The 20,372-nt window shown below is 51.2% G+C and overlaps 2 protein-coding genes across 2 annotated transcripts; one reads left to right on the forward strand and one right to left on the reverse strand.

Moving 5' to 3' along the window:
• Positions 1 to 10,779: 10,779 nt before the first annotated feature.
• On the forward strand, positions 10,780 to 11,507 carry LOC117836622 (uncharacterized). The gene has a single exon (XM_034716087.2). The coding sequence runs from the start codon at positions 11,023 to 11,025 to the stop codon at positions 11,320 to 11,322; it is 300 nt and encodes a 99-aa protein (XP_034571978.1). The 5' UTR covers positions 10,780 to 11,022; the 3' UTR covers positions 11,323 to 11,507.
• Positions 11,508 to 13,592: 2,085 nt separating this feature from the next.
• LOC117840096 (uncharacterized) lies at positions 13,593 to 17,778 on the reverse strand. The gene is made up of 10 exons (XM_034720551.2): positions 17,497 to 17,778; positions 17,215 to 17,397; positions 16,854 to 17,069; positions 16,573 to 16,755; positions 15,773 to 15,994; positions 15,492 to 15,608; positions 15,225 to 15,368; positions 14,946 to 15,047; positions 14,438 to 14,506; positions 13,593 to 14,102 (listed from the first exon to the last, which is right to left on the reverse strand). Exons 1-10 carry the CDS (start codon positions 17,656 to 17,658, stop codon positions 13,869 to 13,871), a joined length of 1,632 nt encoding a protein of 543 aa, XP_034576442.1. The 5' UTR covers positions 17,659 to 17,778; the 3' UTR covers positions 13,593 to 13,868.
• Between the last annotated feature and the right edge of the window lie 2,594 nt (positions 17,779 to 20,372).

The raw sequence follows: 20,372 nt of genomic DNA on the forward strand, positions 1-20,372 counted from the left end.
CATCGGTCTGGGGGTGATAAGCTGAACTAAAATCCAGCTTGGTGCCCATGGCTTTGTGTAGGCTCCTCCAAAACCTAGAGGTGAACTGAGTTCCTCTATCTGAGACGATCCGGCTGGGCACACCATGCAACTTCACTATGTTGTCGACGTAGAGTCGAGCCAGTTTTTCTCCACCGTAAGTGGTCCGTACGGGCAGATAGTGAGCAACTTTGGTAAGTCGGTCCACTATTACCCATATGGAGTCATTTCCTTTCTGGGTTCTGGGCAAGCCTACTACAAAATCCATGCCAATCTCGTCCCACTTCCAAACCGGGATAGGCAAGGGTTGTAGCAAGCCAGCTGGCTTCTGGTGCTCGGCCTTGACTCTTTGGCAGGTATCGCACCGGGCGACAAACTGGGCTATGTCTGCCTTCATCCCGTTCCACCAGTATTTCTGCTTTAGGTCCATGTACATCTTAGTGGACCCGGGGTGAATGGAGTATGCTGAGTTATGGGCTTCATCCATGATGGTCTGCCGGAATTCTCCGTCCTTAGGGACACAAATTCTGTTCTTATACCACAAGGTTCCCTTGTCATCTACCCTGAAATCCGGGGCTTTATTTTCTCCGGTCTGCTTGCGGATTTTTACTAGATCTTGGTCTGAACTCTGGGCTTCTCGGATTTTATCTTCTAATGTGGGCTGGGCACTTAGCCTACGGCTAGTATTCTGGGGAATGATATGCACATTCAACTGGGCCATTTCCTCTCGTAGTCGGGCATTCTCGGGTCCGGGCTGTCCGTAGGACTTTCTGCTTAGGGCATCAGCTACCACATTAGCTTTGCCCGGGTGGTAATGGATTTCCAGGTTGTAGTCCTTTACCAGCTCTAGCCACCTCCTCTGTCTTAAGTTTAGATCGGGTTGGGTAAAGATGTACTTTAGGCTCTTATGATCGGTGTAGATTTCACACTTATTCCCAATCAGATAATGTCTCCAGATCTTGAGGGCATGCACTACGGCTGCAAATTCTAAGTCATGGGTTGGGTAGTTCTGCTCATGGGGCTTAAGTTGTCGGGAAGCATATGCCACAACCTTCCCATCCTGCATGAGGACACAGCCTAATCCTTGCCGAGATGCATCGCAGTAGATGACGAAGTCTCGCTGGATATCTGGCAAGGTCAGTACTGGGGCTGTTGTCAATCTTTTCTTCAGCTCCTGGAAACTCCGCTCACATGACTCGGTCCAGGTGAATTTCTTGTCCTTTCTGAGCAACTCTGTCATGGGACGGGCTATCTTGGAGAATCCCTCAATAAACCTCCGATAATATCCAGCTAAACCCAGGAAACTCCTGATTTCACTCACATTAGTGGGCTGCTGCCAGTTGGAGATGGCTTCCACCTTCTCAGGATCAACTGCTACTCCTTCCGCGGTCAAGATATGACCTAGGAATGCTACTTTCTCAAGCCAAAATTCGCACTTGCTGAATTTAGCATAGAGTCGGTGGGCTCTCAATTTTTCCAAGACCACCCGTAAGTGGTGTTCATGCTCGTGAACACTCTTGGAGTAAATAAGTATGTCGTCAATAAAGACTACGACAAACTTATCTAACTCGTCCATAAACACCTTGTTCATGAGGTTCATGAAGTAAGCAGGTGCATTGGTCAATCCAAAGGACATCACTGTAAACTCAAATTGACCATAGCGGGTGACAAAGGCGGTCTTCGGAATGTCGCTCTCCTTGATCTTGAGCTGATGATACCCCGATCTCAGATCTATCTTGGAGAAATACTTGGCTCCCTTTAATTGGTCAAACAGGTCATCTATTCTAGGGAGGGGGTACTTGTTCTTAATGGTGACTTCATTTAATGCGCGATAATCCACGCACATCCTCATACTTCCGTCTTTCTTCTTGACAAAAAGCACGGGGGCTCCCCACGGGGATGAGCTGGGCCTGATAAAGCCACTCTGTTGCAACTCTCCCAACTGCTTCTTCAGCTCGGCTAACTCTGAGGCTGCCATTCTATAGGGTCTCTTGGCTATAGGGGAGGTTCCGGGGACAAGGTCAATCACGAACTCTATGTCTCTGTCAGGGGGCATTCCAGGTAGTTCCTCAGGAAAGACGTCCGGGTATTCACTCACTACCGGGACTTCTTCTATGGCCTTGGTCTCCATGCTGAACACCATGGGGTCTGGGCCACTTCCCTTAGTGTGACAGGTAACTTGCACACCATCTCGATTGGTCAAGTGCACCACCTTATCAGCACACCCTATATGACCGTCATGCAGGCTTAACCAATCCATTCCAAGGATCACATCTATCCCCTTAGACGTAAGTACTACTAGATCCGCTAGAAATTCTACCCCACTTAAATTGATCCTTACCCGAGAACAGCCTAGTCGACACTGAATGTCGGCCCCAGGGGTCCGGGTTAATAGGGGTAACTTTAGTAGTACTGTAGGTATATGATGTTTCTCCACAAAACTTGAGGATATGAAGGAATGTGATGCTCCAGAATCAAAAAGTACTGTTGCCAAGACTGAGCTGACTAGGAACTCACCGAGTACCACGCCCTGAGCGTCGCGAGCCTCCTGCGCGCCGATGTGGTTGACGCGGGCTCGACCAAATGACTGCTGGGGCGGCCTCATCTGCTGGCTGTTGTTGTTGCTGGGGTTGCTACTGCTGCGGACTGGCACACGGTTGGCTCCTGACAATGCGGCCCTGGGCCCAGCTACTGAGTTGGACAAGGCTGATGCTGCTGGCTTATTGGCATAGGGGCAGTTGGCAATGAAATGCCCTGGCTCTCTGCAGTTGAAGCATGCCCTACCATTGCTGGTAACCTGGCTGGCGCCGCTCTGTGGGGCCTTGATAGAGTTCTGGCTCCTGAATGGGGCGGCAGTCTGATGCGAACCAGATGCTTGGGACTGGGTCCGATAATGCATGGGAGCTTGGGACCTGGGCAAGGGGTGACCGAAGCTCCTCGGCTTCTGGAATCGGTCCTGCTGGTGCGCCTTGCTTTCCAGGAACCGACGCTTGTTGTCCCTCCGCTCTTCTGCCTTGGCCCTCTCAGTCAAGATGGCCATGTTCATCAGGGTGTTGAAGTCGGGGTAGATCTGAGGAGTGAGCAGGGTCCTCAATTCCGCGTTCAAGCCTTTCTTGAACATGTCCTGCTTCTTCTCATCCTTGTCCACCTCCTCCGGAGCATAACGGGCCAGCTCCATGAACTGGAAGGTGTACTCCTCCACAGATCGGTTGCCCTGGCGGAGTTCACGGAACTCATCCGCTTTGCGCTTCATGGTGGTGGCCGGAATGTGGTAGCGACGGAATTCCGTCACGAACTCATCCCAGGTGATAGTGGAGGCATCCTGGGCAGCCGAGCGGTAGTTCTCCCACCAGGCTAGGGCAGTCCCAGTGAGCTGGTGGGCAGCCAAGAGAACTTTGTCCCTACTCTCACACCCAAAGGGTTCCAGCTTCCTCTGGATGACGCGCAGCCAGTCATCCGCGTCCAGAGGGTTGACAGACCCGCCAAAAGTGGGTGGCTTGGTCCGGAGAAAGTCAGTCAACTTCTCATTCATATTCTGCCCGCGGGGCCTCTGACGGGTAATGGCGTTGGCTAGAGCTTCAAGCAGAAGGGTCTGGTTGTTCATCACTTGAACCAGATCGATGACCGGTGGGGGCGGTGGCTGCTGTGTTCCCACTTGGCTTTCTCCCCTTCCTTCTGGCTGGCTTACTTCCTGCTCCTCAGGGAGTACCGCCGGGGGCGGCTCCTGCCTTTCAGGCTGCCTCTCCGCACTGGGGGAGGCATGAGCCTGACTTGGGGAGGTCCTGGTGGCACGCTTGGGCGGCATCTGCAGATTGAGTGAGACCTTTTTATGAGAGTATGATTTGGATTTTAGTGATCTTTAAAGTGATTATTTCGTATTTTCGAAGAGACAGAATCCACCTCCTGTCGACAAACACACAGACTAACAAGCAACAAACACAAGCGATTTTATTTATTTTGCCACGGGGGGGGGGGGGGGTACAACACTGCTGGGGTAAGGCCAAAACACGCACTACACGACCGGTTACAACGACACAACTGGAGGGTACAACTCTAAACTGCGGACCATGTCGGCTTCATTCCTTGGGCAATACTGGCTGGGTCACACTACTCGCGGGGCGAGTCTTCTCCCTGGACTGAGTGATCTTCCATTGGAAGGAGGAGGGCTAGCACCTCATCCTTCAGAGTCCCGCCCGTGGGAGGGGTCTCGGGAACCACTCCATCCGACACCTCGGAGTTCCTTTCTGAAGGTGGTGGTGCCGGGGTGGCGTCCGGGCTCTTCCGCTTACTGGGTCCTGGGGCAATGGGGATCCCTTCGAGGATCGGGGCCTCGTCATCCTCGATGGCCACCATCCTCCTTCTGGCACGAATGGTAAGGTGGGCATCCTTCAGTTCCTTGGTGTGCCGATCCTCAGCCTCCTTGAGAGCCTCAACGGCAATGGCCTCGTTGCTTTGAGCGGCCGCGGCTCGAGCTTCGGCAGCGGCTAACTTCACCTGAAGCCTCCTCACCATGATTTCCGCGTCCTCGGCCCTACGGAGTTGCTGCTTCAACTTAGCAGCCTGCTCGTCATAGAGCTCATCCAAGGTGAGAAGGTAGGCAGCCATGTGTAGCACAGTGGGGTCATCCTCGCGCTGTCCACGTCCTTCCAAGGTCCGAACCCGGGCCAGCCAAACCGGGCGGTTCTTCTTGACAGGCGGGTAGAACCTCATCGGAGTGCGGCCAATGTGCCTCTCATAGATCTGGCACAGGAAACGGAGGGCCTTCCGGGCTGCCACTTGATAGGTATCCTTGTGTCGGAAGCCGGTGGCGGTCACGTTCCATGGCTGGATATCCGGATAGCGGCTGCTCCGCCCGATGTAGATAATCATCTCACACCGAGGGGTCCCGCGGTCCTCGTACTCCCTGCTGGTGTACTCCGGACGCTCGTAAATCCCAAGGCGGTCCATGCAGGCGAACAGCAATCTGGGAAAACCAGGCTCCTCCAGGCAGTGGCTGTTGACCCATCCTTCCTCGGCCATCTGGAAAAGATCCGGGGCACAAATTAGTTTTTCAATAGAGCAGAGGTAGGAAGAAATTTTGTAACTCTTTTGCTTTGGTCAAAAAGGGCTAATCCGGTCCTAAGGTCGCGTCCTACAGCCAACGACGGCTCTGATACCACCTGAAGCGTCCCCACATAAGTAGAGACTAAATGTGATACAAATATCAGTCCCAGGAGGCTGATAACACATTTATTCGACAGATAATTCAGTTACCGTACAACTCCCGAGGGAGTGGGCGTGAAAGCCACGCAGCGATAAACAGTAAATAGATAACGGCGGCTAACCAAGCGACTGCCAAGAGACAGCACTCGGGACTACACGGCAGCAGCAGCATCTTGGGCAGGGCAACACCACAGGCAGCGTCAGGTGCGGACACAACCTCTACTCGAGGTCTTCTGCGACGAACTCAGGGTCTTCCTCTGTAGCAATGAAGCAAGGGTGAGTACTAATGTACTCAACAAGTCCAACCCCATCCACGGAGGGGGATACAAGCAAGTTTATGCACAAGTATAATCAAGGACAGGCTAAGGTTTATTTTGCGGAAAAGCTAATTTTTAACACATGCAGGGGATTGTTTTCGGAAAGGTTTTTGTAAAGTTCCCTTTAATACCCGAAATACTGAGTGGGGTTGATCCTACACAAAGGATCCAAGCTTTTATCGCTATCGGACTCCCCGTCCGTCATAGCGCACGGCACAACTGCCGGACTCTTCTGAAATTCCACACACACACACACACACACACACACACACTCTCATGACATTCTTGCCCAAACACTAGTTATGTGACCAAGCCGTAATTCGTCCAATACCGTGGACACGGCCACCCGGATAGGTTTTTAACTCTGCAGAGGTTGTACACTTTTCCCACAAGTAGGGTACCGTAGCACGATCACCGTAGTGACGGTACGGATCCTAACAAAGCCATTACCCACCTTAGCTAAGACTGGCTAGTTCTCGCGGGAACACCCAAGGGGTTCACGGCTCATTCAGGAGACCGTAACCGGGACCTAAGTCACCAAGATCTTAATCCTTTTCCGTGGGTTCCCGTTGCTCACCAGCACTCCTGAGGACTAACCATCCAGCTAGTGGGATTTATGCTAAGCCGTTGCCCATACAACGGTCGAGTGGTTGCACGATAGTGGAATTAGGCAAGATGACACATTAACTCGGTCCTTAATTACGACCGGATGGATATCTCCCAACATTGCCCAACCACCAAGGTACGAGCACAACAACTGGGCATCCCACACAAGGAACACCCATCCATCCCGTCCGCACATTTCTTTTCCCGAACCAAAAGCCATTATTCTTACTTGGACACACACACACACCTTAATTTCCCGAATACACCATTGTAATAATGTTTGCATTTGGGTAACAGGTTCCTAAGCGTTCTAGCGGTGGTTATCAACTAAACAGAGCGAGTCATATTTAGAGATAAGCATAGGACAACAAGGAATGTTCATAACAATCAAGGGGTGGCTATCCAACCATGTCTTGCGGTGAAATAATATGCATTTTGTAAAACAGGCCAATAGGTCGTGTTTGAAAAACTAGGTATTAAGTATGCATCAAAAGGGTGAGATTGGACTTGCCGTCTTCAAAGCCTTCCGGGAGTTCCGGCTCGCGGTACTGGTCCTCGGGCTCGGGCTCGCGGTCAAACTCTTCCTCGGGCTCCTCCTCGGGCAATCCGCGATCTACGGCACACACAAACAGACACACAAATAAATAAAAGAGAAAACGGTTTTTAACCGGGAGCTCCGAACAGGAAATGCGGGCGGAAAATAGGTAGAGGGATTATTTTTGGGAAATTTGGATATGGATCGGCGAAAGTATCTTGGAGGATGACGTGGTGAATTTTGGGATTAATTGGAGGAAGTTTGGCGCATGAAATGACGGGTTAAACAGGGATTAGGGGCTTAAACGGAGGTTTAGGGCTGATTTTTAATAAACCAGGGACCTATTTGTAATTTCTTTCGGAAGTGGAGGGGCTTATGTGTAATTTGGGGAAACTTGGGGGTTAGATCGGAATTCTTGGAGTTTGGCCTCCTTCTTCTTCCAGGAAACAGAGGAAGAGAGAGGGAGAGGGAGAGTGGGCCGGCGGCCGGCCGGCCGGGCGCCGCCGGCGGCGAGCCGTGGGGCGGAGGGGCGGCGGAGGGAGCCGAGGGGGCGCTCCATTTGCCTCACCTCGGGTAGGTGGCGTCGGAGGAGGGTGGGGCACGGGCGCCCGTGGGGCGGCGGCGACGGCAGGTGTGCGGCGGCGGCGGCGCGGAATGCGGCGGCGGCGGGGGGTGGCGACGGCGGCACCGGGTGGAGGGGCGAGTTGGGAGGGGGAGTGGCTTGGCAAGGGGAGGCCGGTCGTGCCCCTATTTATAGGCCGTCGGGGTGGTGGCCGGAGGTAGGGGCCGGTTATTTGGCCGGCGGTGGGAGCTCGATGGCCACGGCACCGGTGGCGTGCCGTGCGGGAGGTTGGGCCGGCGAGGCGGCGTGGTGCGGGGCCGAGACGGCCGGCTTGGGGGAGCGGCGAGCGGGGCCGGGGAGGCCGGCGCCGGAGCAGGCGGCCGGGGTCCGGACCGGGCGCGCGGATCGAGGGGGGCGGCGGCGTGGCCGACGCTGGGCCGGCCGACGGGGCCCACGCGCGGGGAGGCCGAGCGGCGTGGCTCCAGGAAGGGAGTGGCGCGGGTAGTAATGGGGGGGGCCGGCCAGGGAGTGGCGCCAGGAAGAGAAGGAGGAGAGAGAGAAGGAAGGAGGGAGGAAGAAGAAGAAGAAAGAAGAAAGAAGAAGAAAGAAAAAGGAAGAAAAAAAAAAGGGGGAAGGAAAAGAGAAAGAAAAGGAGGAGACCGGCGGCACTCGCGGCACGCGGTCGGAGCACGCGCACGGCGTCCGACACCGGCACGCGGCGAGATTCGCGGGCACAGATAAAAAGATAGGTGGGGGTCGGCATGGGTACCGGGACGGCGAAATCGCCGGGGAGGTTTCCGATTTCCGGGAGCTCAGCGGTAAAAAGATTTTAAAGACGGTTTTGAACGGGTGATTTTAGTTAGTGATTTTTGCGGGCGTTACAACTGCTCCCCGCGAAGGGACCGCGTGGGGCACATCCCCGACCACACAAACGCACTCCCTCGGGAGCAGTGTGCCCGAGGGCTCGGAGCGACCAGCTCCCAAGGCAAAGCAAGCCGTTCGCAACAGACAACGAGAATAGAAAATTCTCATTCCATGAAACAAACGTTACAAGGAGGGTGCTTGAGGCGTCGTGTACAGATACAAAAAACGTTGGCGTTGCCAAGCAAGGCAACACCTGAGGCCTAGAGGGCATGCTGCTACAAGGGTGGCGTGAAGCGGTGGATGCTCACGTCGCTGAGGTTCTTGTAGCATCAACACCTTAGGGGCGCCTGTGCGGAGGTGGTACCGAGGATGAGAGCACTTTCAGCTCCAGCAAGCAATGCCACTATCTCCCCTAGCAAGAGAGCAAACCACTGCCACTCTCAAAGCCTCCCATCGGAGGCATGAGGGGGCGTAATTATACCCAACAGGCACAGGAGCAGCATCATGGCAGCCTTCGTCGAGCCCGCTGGTCCGCCATGGAATCGAATGGGGCTACAGGGCTCCCAAATGATTTCAGATGGACTCGGGGTTGTTCTTACATGTTACTGGTTTTTCCTGCCGGATCCGTGAGGATCTTGGAGCAGGATCGGCAACAGGAATGGAGGTGCCTCAAACCCTCTATGGTACGCCCAGCCGCTCATCGAGATTCTTCTAGTACCAGGGGCAGGCTACATGGCAGCCAACTCGGAAGAGTCAAAGATACCCCCTCATTGGCCTGATCTCTCTACCCACACACAGAAGTATTTTTGGAGTAAAATCTGGAGCCCCAAGCAGTGCTCGGCTCAGGCTTTATAGCTCGGGCATAGGGATTAGACACCTGAAGTCACGATGGCACCAGACGAAAAAGGACAACGCAAGCCTCAACGCGCCAGCAGACCCACATGAACGGCAGCACGGTGGGGCGGAGGCTTGAGCAGGGCCTTGGGATTCCGCATCACGCGAGCCACCAGACGGACCGGTCCTGACCGCGCACGGCACGCGACCGTGAGCAAACCAGAGGCTCAAGAAGGGTCTCCTGGCATCGCCCGATGGCAGCAAGAAACAAGCGAGACCCGCATTAATAGCCTTCTGAGCGAATCTTTGATTCCCTTAGAAGCTCGGGGGCTAGACCCAGTGGGTTCGCTCGTGCAAACCCACATGACGTCTCAACCATTGGACAGCGTACAAGAAGGGCGAAGGAGCCTTCCCCCGACCACAAGGTCGGAAGAAGCCTCGGGGGCTACTGACGGGTTACTGTACCAGGGGTACCCCTGGGGAAAGGATTTAAGGCAACCAGGCACAAGAAGCCCAAAGGCCCAACAGCAAGAGGCGTGCTAAAGACAGCCCAGACGATGCCGCGGCCCACTGTCCAACCTCCCTTGGTCAGGAGCCAAGAGTCGTAACTCGCTGGTTTGGCCAGATCGGCGGTGGGGCCCGCAAGGGGCCTACGGCGCTCCATCCACTCCTTGACTAAAGGATGACCGATGTCGTACTAGAAGCATTGAATGCAGGGTGTGGCCCTCTTGACCGCTCCACGCCGGGGACATGACCGGGCGAGGGGAGACGACCTTTAGCCGAAGGGTCCAAGGGTGAAGATACACCCCTCAAACCGCCTAGGATGACCTGCAGAGCGAGGCCACGCGCGGTCGTACGCGCCCACACGTCCCGCCATCATCATCACCCTTGCCGCCAGGGTGAACCGTCAAGATCAAGACTCTGCCCCCACGTCGGGCCCTGTACGGGCTCGCAGGCAAGGTGGGACCTAGCGCCAGGCGTAACGGGGTGGCGAGGTCGTGAGCGTGCCAAGGAGGTTGGGGAAAGCTGGGAGAAGCGGCATGCCTCGTCCAGGCCACTGACCCTCATCCACTCATCTCCGATACGAACGTCAGTGGCAGCTTCCATCCCATTCACTGCCACGGGGTGGGCGGACGGGACGGTGCACGCCACGGAGCAAGTCAGGCCGTGCGTAAACGGCCCACACCGCACAGAACCCACCGTATAGGGCATACGATGCCCACGACCGACCAAGAAGACAGGATAATAAGGCCCCTTGGTGCAAGGCTACCCGACCATGCCACAACCCCCGACCTTCGAGGTTGGGGACCCCCTCCATTTCTCAACATTGTCACTCGATCCCTAGCCTATATAAGGGGAACCGGACTTTCCTTCTCGCCCTCTCGTATTTATTCACACACACGCCCCCACGCATCGCCTGCCTACAAGCACCTCGTTGTAAGATCACTACACTCGATTCAAGGAACACAACTCCTGCCGAAATTAGATGTAGGGATCTTTACACTCGATTCAAGGAACACGACTCCTGCCAAAACTAGATGTAGGGATCTTTCCGAACTAGTATAACAACTAGATGTAGGACCTTTCCGAACTAGTATAACTCTTTTATTTTTTGCGTGTGCTAGCCCATTGCTAGTCGGCGGTACTGAAACACCGACGATTCCCATCCGAGAGCGCACGCCGGGCACGCCGGGCCAGCAGGCCCAGGCCACCAGCCGTCACCCTCGATGCCGGCCCACCGCCATGTGACCCTCGTGGCAGAAAACCCGCGACAGCCACACACACGACGGGAGAGGTGGTGGATGAAGTAGAACACCTTATACCGCCATCAGCCCATCACACCGGCCCCATCAAGAGTCAAGACCAAACAAACTGTCAAACCAACCAGACAACACAACACGCCTCGAGCCACTCAACAAAACACCCGCTCAGCCACAGCGACGGGCCGACGACCGACCGACGCCGACGCCGCCGCACCCGGGGCCGAGACCGAGAGGGAAAGAAGGGAACTAGCCAAGACAACAGGTGGAGCTCGCCGCCGGGCCCCGCGCTGCCGGCCGCGGCCCTCGGCCCTCGGCCGCCCCATGGGGGGAAGCCTGGTGTCCATGCTCCGGTGGCCGCCGGACCTGGGCCTGCCCAGCCTGGCCGCGCTGCTCCCCTCGCCGCCCGCGCACCTCCGGCTCCGGGTCCAGGAGTGGTGGCAGTGGCAGTGTTGGAGCCCCGAGCAGCTCGGAGCGGCGGCGGCGCGGCGGTGGCCCGAGCTGGTGCGGGACGTGCCGCTCCTGGTGGACTCCGCGCTCTGGGGCGTCGTCACGGCCGTCGAGTCCGTCGCGCTCGTCTCCATGATGTGCTGCTTCTTCCTCTGCTGCGGCTGCACGCTCTGAGAGGCGAGCTCCGGTGAGCTTCGAGGCGCGAGTGCGACGAAGCTGCCGCCAGTATGAAATGGTTCCTCTGTGCGATTTCTTCGTTTTTACTGCTTGTGATTGTGTTGAATTAGCTTTGCTAGGTATGAATGGATTAGCTATGTTACTGCAATGGTAATGGTAACTAGGATGTGTTTGTGATTGGATTTGACTGTCGGTTGTGCGCCATTTGGGATCTATGACTACGAGCAGAATGCGCTACTGTATCAAGAACTAGTGGGGGAGATTACTAAAATTGGAGGGTGTAGGTGTGGGATGGGAACGGAGGCGGCTTTATTTGCGGGAAAATATCTCAGTTTCCGAATCAGCCGGGTCAATGGCTTCAGTTGCGTTTCAGTCTAAAAATATCATACTCCGGAGGCATTGTATTGTACTTGTACGCTTGGTAGGTTGTAGCACACTGGTACAGTCACGTGCTAGTGCAACTGTTCGGTCTATCACGCTCCTAGTACGAGACCCCTGGGAGCCAGCCAGCGAGGAGCCCTGGAGCCAAGGATACCATCTCAGGTGTTTGGGAAGACCGTGCTAAATTTTAACACCTGTTACATCGGACGTTTTATACTAATTAGAAGTATTAAACATAATCTAATTACAAAACTAATTGCACGGATGGAGTCTAATTCGCGAGACGAGTCTATTAAGCCTAATTAGTCTATGATTTGACAATGTGGTGCTACAGTAACCATTTGCTAATGATGGATTAATTAACTTTAATAGATTCGTCTTGCGAATTAGACTCCATCTATGCAATTAGTTTTGTAATTAGCTCATGTTTAGTCCTTCTAATTAGCATCCGAATATCCGATGTGACCCTGCTAAAGTTTAGCACCTCGTATCCAAACAGTTGTTTGACAATCTGGTGCTACAGCCCCATTTGCTAATGATGGATTAATTAACTTTAATAGATTCGTCTTGCGAATTAGACTCCATCTATGCAATTAGTTTTGTAATTAGCTCATATTTAGTCCTTCTAATTAGCATCCGAACATCCGATATGATCCTACTAAAATTTTGCACCTCGTCTCCAAACAGTTGTTTGGCCAAATTCCTACGAAAGAGTACTAGGAAGAGGCTGGTTGATCCTTTGGTCCTGCAACTGCAATGCACACGGAACTGCGGTTTCTTGTACCTACCCCTCTTCAAGTAGTATTCTGGCCGCAATTAAGGTGTTCCGACTCTTGTTGTTGGTAAGAAGTCGAATTCCGGTATGTCCGATGATCCTCATCTGAATTCAATCCCGGTCCCGTCACAAATGAAAGCTCAGCGCAACAGCAGGACCACGCCCCGCGCCACAGTGCCACACGTAGCTGCAAAGAGACAAACGGCTGCGCGTGTCGCCTTCGGCGTCCCTGCCAAAATCATCATCGCCCGAGCCTGTACGAGCACAGGAACAACGCCCAGCTGCCAGCCAGAAGCAGTCATGCTCCCAACCGAAACGCACAGGAGGCGTGGTCCCAGGACACCCCCACCGCGCCGGGGGCCGTCGCTACGTGCTTCGCCTCGCGCGTCGGCTGGAACACCGGAACCGGATCCCCCCTACGGCCCTACCAGAGGCAGCCAACACGGCTGCGTGTTCGTCTCCGGCGAGTGGAACGCACGCAAGGATTGACCCCCGCTGTCTTCCGTGCCGTGCAGCAAAAGAACCCCTCTTGGAAGCTGGTAGACTGGTAGTGGGTGCTGAACGGGGCCGGATAAGGATGAACAAACCCCGTCTCGTCCCAGGGTCACAGCCTCTGGTGTCAATTCCGAATGGGTGGCTCGTAACTTCGTAAAGCTCCTTTTCTGTCGCTGTCGAGCATTATTTGCTTTGCAAATTGCAAGCGAATCACGAATGGGGAGATGCTCTTAGAGCCTGAGGGGGTATTTAATTAATTAACTATATCGAAGTCTGCTTTTGCTTCATCTCGATGCTTTCGAAAGTTGGGAGCAATAGCTTTCTCACTTCATCTCGATGCTTTCGAAAATTGGCAGCAATAGCGCTGCAAAATGATGCAGCTATGAAACGTCACGGGCGATTTACACCGCAGGAGACCTCGAGCAGAGTTGCACAACAACACATTTGTTTTCTGAGTTCAGATTTTTCGTTTTTTTTGAAATAAACAAAAAAATCGCTTGATTTCGTGACTTCCGTGCGTACAACTTTCACTACTGATAGAAGCAGCATAACATGCAAAAAAAAAAAAACACCACATTTCGGCAAAGATTCCAGAGGCCAGATGCCGGAGCCCATATTAACTTGGGGTGCTGCACAACAACTAATTATTGATAAAAATCGACCAAGCACTTTTATAGCTTGATAATTTTCCCTCAGGTTACAGCTGGCATAATTCCATGAGCCGCACTTTACATGTACCAAAAATATTTTAAATGAGAACCAGGCAAATTAACGTGGCTGACCATCCCTGAGGCCACAACACGTCAGTGTTCTCGAGTACCCGTCCATTATTTTGCACCGCCGTTGGCAAAATAAAAAAATTGAGAAGATTATCCATTTCTTTAATGGAATTTCACTTGATCATGAATCCAGATTCTAGATCAACAAACTTCTCGATGTTTTTGGCCAAATCCTCTGCTAGTCCAGTATAAGAATGCGGTGTTAGCTTCGAAAGTTTTGATCGAACCTCCTCTGGTATGTCTAGACCATCAATGAACTGCTGCATGCTATCCTTGGTGACAGCTTGTCCTCTAGTCAGTTCCTTCAGCTTCTCATAAGGTTCAGGTATCCCATATCTCCGCATCACCTAAAATGGTAAATTACAGGAGCATGATAATGTGATATATACTTGATGGGGAAATAACAATCCATCTGGCCTTGAGAGTTGAAAGTTGAAATTATTTGAGAAAAGCAAGATGTGTCTAAAAATGCAATGGATTGAAATGCAGTCAAGCTAATGCAATATCAAGACAATAACACAATAACTCAATAAGCACTTTTGACAAACTAATAGCGACTCAACATCCAAACTTCTTAGAGTTCCAGTGTAACTACTCAATTGAAGCATAGGGTTGACCATTGTCATGTAAATCAAAACCAAATTCAAGGGCAGAACAAAAACAATAATACAGAATGCCTTACTGTCTGTATTGGCTCAGCGAGGACCTCCCAAGTTTGCTCCAGGTCTTCAGCTAAACGTGATTCATTCACCTGTGTAGATAGCCAATTCAGCGTATAAAATTCTGGGTTGATCATAATTACTTAAAAGCGCATGTAAGTTTAACCATCTCAGGTTAATGGCAAATGAGGGTAAACATCTGATAATTCCATGCAGTGGTCCGAAATGCAAGTATGTAGTGAACAAAGGAACATTCTCATCCTACTAAGTCAGTTATCATGAACTTGAGTGGTGTCAATAACAGTTGGGTAAACACCTAGCAGTCTCCAGTCTCCACTAATCTATAGTGTGTTTTCCTGTTGGACCAAGACTTATAAAAAGAGCAAGCGGTGAGGTAGGTCTATCTGCTTGAGCATCAAGCATTCTAAGTACTTGATAATGATGAACTTCAGGTCACGTATACAATAACAATATTCAAGGTACAACAATATCAAATATGATGTGACAAAGGACAAGCTCTGGACCACGTACCTGAACTTTGCTGATTCCACGCATTGTAGCTTTGTAAGCCAATAGAGAATGACCTAATCCCACACCCAAGTTTCTCAAAACGGTTGAGTCTGTCAGATCGCGCTGTCAATGATATAACATGGTAGTTCATTAGTACAGATGCTACTGAGATCAAACACAAAGGCTAAGTTCCAATCTTGCATAGATGTCAGCAACACAAGCACCATATTTTCATTCTGACACCTCAGGTTGGGAAACTCAAAATTGAAGGGTAGAATAAGGCAAGACACAAGAAAATACCTGCATCCTAGATATCGCCAACTTCATGCTTATAGCAGATAAAGTACCATTTGCCAAAAATAAATTGCCCTCACTGTTTTCAAAGTCAATGGGATTGATTTTATGAGGCATAGTGGAAGAACCAACTTCACCAGCTTTTGGTACCTGAAAACAGAATTTGGAAGATATATCAAGTCAAAATGGAAGATATAAATCAATAACATCACTACTTTTCCCCCTTTCAGTACAAAGGCAATTCCCTCAGACAGTCAACCCACCACAGTTTACCTGCTTGAAGTAGCCTAGTGATATATAGGACCACATATCTCTGTCAAAATCAATCAACACATTGTTGAACTGGGAGAACAGATTGAAAAGCTTTGATATGTAGTCATGTGGCTCAATCTGTAAAAAGGATAACACTGCATCAGAACAACATTGATGGTTATGATTACTCTAGCATTTGAGAAATATAAGGTAAATAATGGGGAAAAGCTCCTAACTGTGCAAGACATTCATGACAAGAGAAGGAAATGAGGAACAGCTGGATGTCAAAGAATATAAATCACCTGGGTAACATAGGAGTTAAACTGCAAACCCAAGGATCTAACAAACTCTTCTGCCACCTTAGGCCAGTCAACTTCTGGATATGCAACCACATGAGCATTGTAATTACCAACAGCGCCAGCAAATTTCCCTAGTATGTTCACCTCTGAAAAACTCTTCCCTATATCAGATAACCTGGCTACAAAGTTTGCCATCTCCTTTCCCACCGTTGTTGGTGATGCTGGCTACAAGCAAGAATTGAAAACGATTAAGAAAGGATTCAAAAGGTAACAAGCAATAAAGCAAATCAATTGGGTTGGCTGTTGCATTGAAAGAATTAGTGAGCTTAAACTCTACAATGTGAATTGCTGAAGAATAGAATTTTTACTTAGAAATATAATTCCCCCCATTTCTCGTATAAATTAAAAGTTTGAAGATTATTTGACCAAATAGTATACTATTTTTTTAATTCCCTAAGCTATGTTGGTAAGAATGCAAAATTTGCTATGTTACTCCATCAATGTTGCCTTGTGACTAGCAGAATGAGTTCATCAATCACGATCAATCAATTCCAGTTTTCACTATGAACTTATCAATTTATCATCTCCCAGAATCACCTTACTGCATGAACACCAAGCAAACTTGTGAAACAATGAAGTTTTAATAAGTAATTTTTTCACCGTATTATGTCACATAGAGGGCATTTGAGAGCTCTCTATGGGAAAGTTGTACCTCAAAATCAGGGTAAAGAAAAACCTGCAGTTATTGTTACTCAACAGTATAAGTAAATATTATTTACGACAGAATGAAGGTGTCTTCATACCTGCCCATGAGTTCGGGACAACATTGGGTAGGCTGAATTTTGTGTTGCCAAGGAACACAATGCTTTGCATATGTTGATCATGGTAGGGAACATAACTTCATTTACCCCCTCTTTCAGAGCCAATGCATGTGACAGATTGTTGATATCTTCAGAGGTACATCCAAAATGGAAGAACTCCGATACCTGGGAAGAAGTTCAAAATGTCACTCAGCTTTAAGGCTAACCACAAATATACTCCTACACCTGTTAAAATCCTAGGTGCGACCTGAAGGTCATCATACCTTTGCAATCTCTGGATTTGAGCTGCATCTCTGCTTCAGAAAGTACTCAACAGCTTTCACATCATGGTTGGTTGTTTTCTCGATTTTCTTTACTACCTTCGCATCATCAATGCAAAAATCCTGGATAATCCCATTCAAGAAGAGCTGGGCCTCCTCACTGAAAGGAGGCACCTCAGTGATCTCAGGAATTTGAGAAAGTTTCAGTAGCCACTTGACCTGCAGAACAAGGCACCTCAGATGAGCAACATTGACAATAACACCAGCGCCGCACACTCTAGTATTCCACCCTCGAGTGAAGATTGGGCGCGCAGATATAATGTACGATAGGAGGACAAACTGTACTAAATTAAACGTCAGGTACCTCGATCAGAACACGGTATCTGATGAGTCCGAACTCGCTGAAGAAGGGCATCAGGTCCCTGATGAAGCGACCATACCGCCCATCCAGCGGCGACAGCGCCATCAGGCAGAACGTATCGTTGTCCGGCAAGCTGCCCAGCTCCTCCAGCGACCTCTCCGCCCAGCCCGGGGCAGAATCGTCCATCTGACCAACAGAACAGCACGACATGACCAGTAAGTAAGTCGCAAGCAATCAACACATAGCGGGAGTTGAGGAATTCTACGGGAAGCTGCGCCTCGTCACCTCGGCGGAACCTCCGGCGACGGCAGCGGGGGCTGAGCACTGAAGGCGCCGCGTCGGGCGGGCACAGGCGCTGCGGAGCCCGGTGGCCCTCGGGGCGGCGGCCGTGCGGGGAGAGACCGCGGCGGCGGTTGCCGGGGGCTTGAGCAACGGCGGCGCCGACATGCTTCGAAAGGTGCGGCGGGTGGTGTGCGCGGTTAAACCCTAGGTGCGGCGGAAGGATACGGCGCGGGGTGGCTGCGGGTGGGCCGGTGGGTCATACGCTGTGAGGAAGGGGAGGGGATAAAGGGTTTGGTGCAGAGAGAGGAGAGGGGTTTAAGAACAGGGTATTTATTGATTTGATTGGGCAATTCGTTCGGCCCGGGCGCCGGGGAGGCCGGTAGTGGCGGGCCTGGCGGCGGGGTAGTTTTCCACGGATAGACTTAGGACCGGGGCCGTTCGTTTGGACGGTAAGCACGTATTCGGATATTCCCTCGTGTTCTACATATTGTCACGTTTCAAGGTTTCTTATGTTTAAAATCATTTTTTTTGCACATGATTTTAACATCGCAAAGCAGCTTATTAAAGACCTAGAAATATAGATGTACGTTTTAGAGTATCACTTAATCACTTCTAAGCATGCCCTTTGATTCTTGTATTACAATCGCTGATTGATATGGCCAAAGTTAAATGTATCCAAAATTATATACTTGACCTTGGGAGAAAGAATAAGCAAGAAATTAAGAGTGGCAATAGAAAACTATACTCTCTCCGTTTCACAATAATGTTTGTTTTAGCTTCACTTTCGAAATACTCCCTCTATCTCAAATTATAGATCGTTTTGGATTTTCTAAATTCATAGATGAGGGATAAGGGTACCCACGGGTCCCCACCAATTAGGATACTGACAGGTGGACCCGTCCGACATACCGTGTAGGCCAAGGTATGAAGACGCGTGGAGTACAAGCTCGGAGGTCGGGCAAACAGATTCTGCCCAGATATTGCAGGATACATGTTGTAGTCCGACTCAGATTGCTTTCCATGTAACAACCGACTAGGATTAGATCCTATCCGACTTGTAACCCTATGTCGTCAGTGTTTATAAAGCGGCTAGGGACACCTTTGGGGTAACTCAACGCAACGCACCTCAACTCAACCCAACGTACATCAACTTTTCACGTCCCATACCAACAATACAATTCACCAGAACACAGGATGTAGGGTATTACTTTCCGGAGGTCCGAACCTATCTAAACCTTGTGTCCATGTGTTACCATTCAAGTTTTTGGTCTTGCGATCTCCCCCACCTACAAATCTACCACCTAGGTAATCCTCTGGTGGACTACCGGTCACTAAATCCGACAGTTAGCACGACAGGTAGGGGTGATCGTGAGATCCTCCCCCAACGAGCCCGATGGCATCCTGCCCCGGCGTCATCTTCCCCGAGAGCATGAAGGACTTTCTTGGCAATCCGATCCAGCTTCGCTTGAGGGAGCATGCCGGTAGACTCCAACTCCACCGCCTCCGTCGCTGACTCGACGCCCACCGCTAGCTCGGTATCCGTCGAATCCGCACCAACGGAGCAAGGTCTCCACCCGAGAATCATCACGCCGCTTGCCCAGCAGGTTGGCAATCTCTCTCTTAGAGAGGGTCTAGCGCGTCCTCGCATCAGCCCGCCCACTCACGCCCTCCGATCTAATCGCGGGGCTAGACCGCATCAGCAGCACAATTGCTAAGTGCATCAATCTCTCAAAGGTGGCACTACGCGCCAGAAGGTTGGCGTCGGGCCTTCCCCTCGCCCCTTTTGGCCTCAAGAACTCGGCTGCCGTGCCTTCTGAAAAACTCGCTCAGCCGTTCCAGATCCAAACTGAAAATCCACCCGAACCCACCCAGTTTCCAGATTGTGGTGAACATCGGCGCTTCTACCCTAAGGAACTAAAAGCTACGTATTTTCTTTACATTTTACATTGAATAAATAAAACCTCAAAAGTTCTTTGCGTACCTACTACCTTCTCGCTTTCTTAGTCGAGCTCTTAATCACGCTCGAGGGTTGTCCGACCTGTTCGACAAACCACACACTTGCCTTTATGCTTGGGGGCTTCCCCCGCTATGCGCCGACCTCCAGGTCCCAACTTTTCTCCTACCCCTCTCAAGGTTGTGCGACTAACTCATGTGGACGGCGTTCTAGCATGCGAAACCTAGACAAACTTGCGTTCGTCCCCTCTACAAGCTCGAGATCCGCTCTCAGCAAAGTGCTAGTTGGGCAAGGCAGGCGCTTAGCGGCTACAGACCTAGGCCACACGGTGTCCTATCGAACATACCAAGGAAGGGAACGAGTTTTGCCTTTACATAAGTTAATCAACAAGTTTTCTTGCCTCAAGACATAGATTGATACATGTTACAATTTTTTCATTACTTACAGGTCCAACTCCTTAACTACCTCCTCCGTGGCTCGTTGATTTTGCTCGGCCAACTCGGGCATGACGCTGACTCTCCGACTTGGCCACGACACAAACTAAGTCTTATTTCCAATTAAATATTTTACGGCTTCCGTATATCTCCATACGCCTTGGCTCCTCTATAGCTCCGTGACTTTCACCGACCACCCTGGTCATACCTCCGACTACTTATACAGCTTGGTCCGTCCACTACACGGGCAGTCAGGGGTTGTGCCCTATGAGTGCCCAGCGCACGCTATTTGTTTTTCCGCACAGTTCCGATTGCTTTTGCGGCTTGTCCGTCTCTCTTAACAGTTGCTAAAGTACTTGGGTAGCACACACTTTAATTTGTGAAACCTCGACTCATCTTGTGATGCCCCGTCTACAAGCTCGAGATCTACTCTCAGCAGACTGCTGGCTAAGCAAGGCTAGGTGCTTAAACGTAACAGGCTAACTATCCGA

The sequence above is a fragment of the Setaria viridis genome, chromosome 9 (assembly GCF_005286985.2).
Source record: "Setaria viridis chromosome 9, Setaria_viridis_v4.0, whole genome shotgun sequence".
NCBI classification, from domain to species: Eukaryota; Viridiplantae; Streptophyta; class Magnoliopsida; order Poales; family Poaceae; genus Setaria; species Setaria viridis.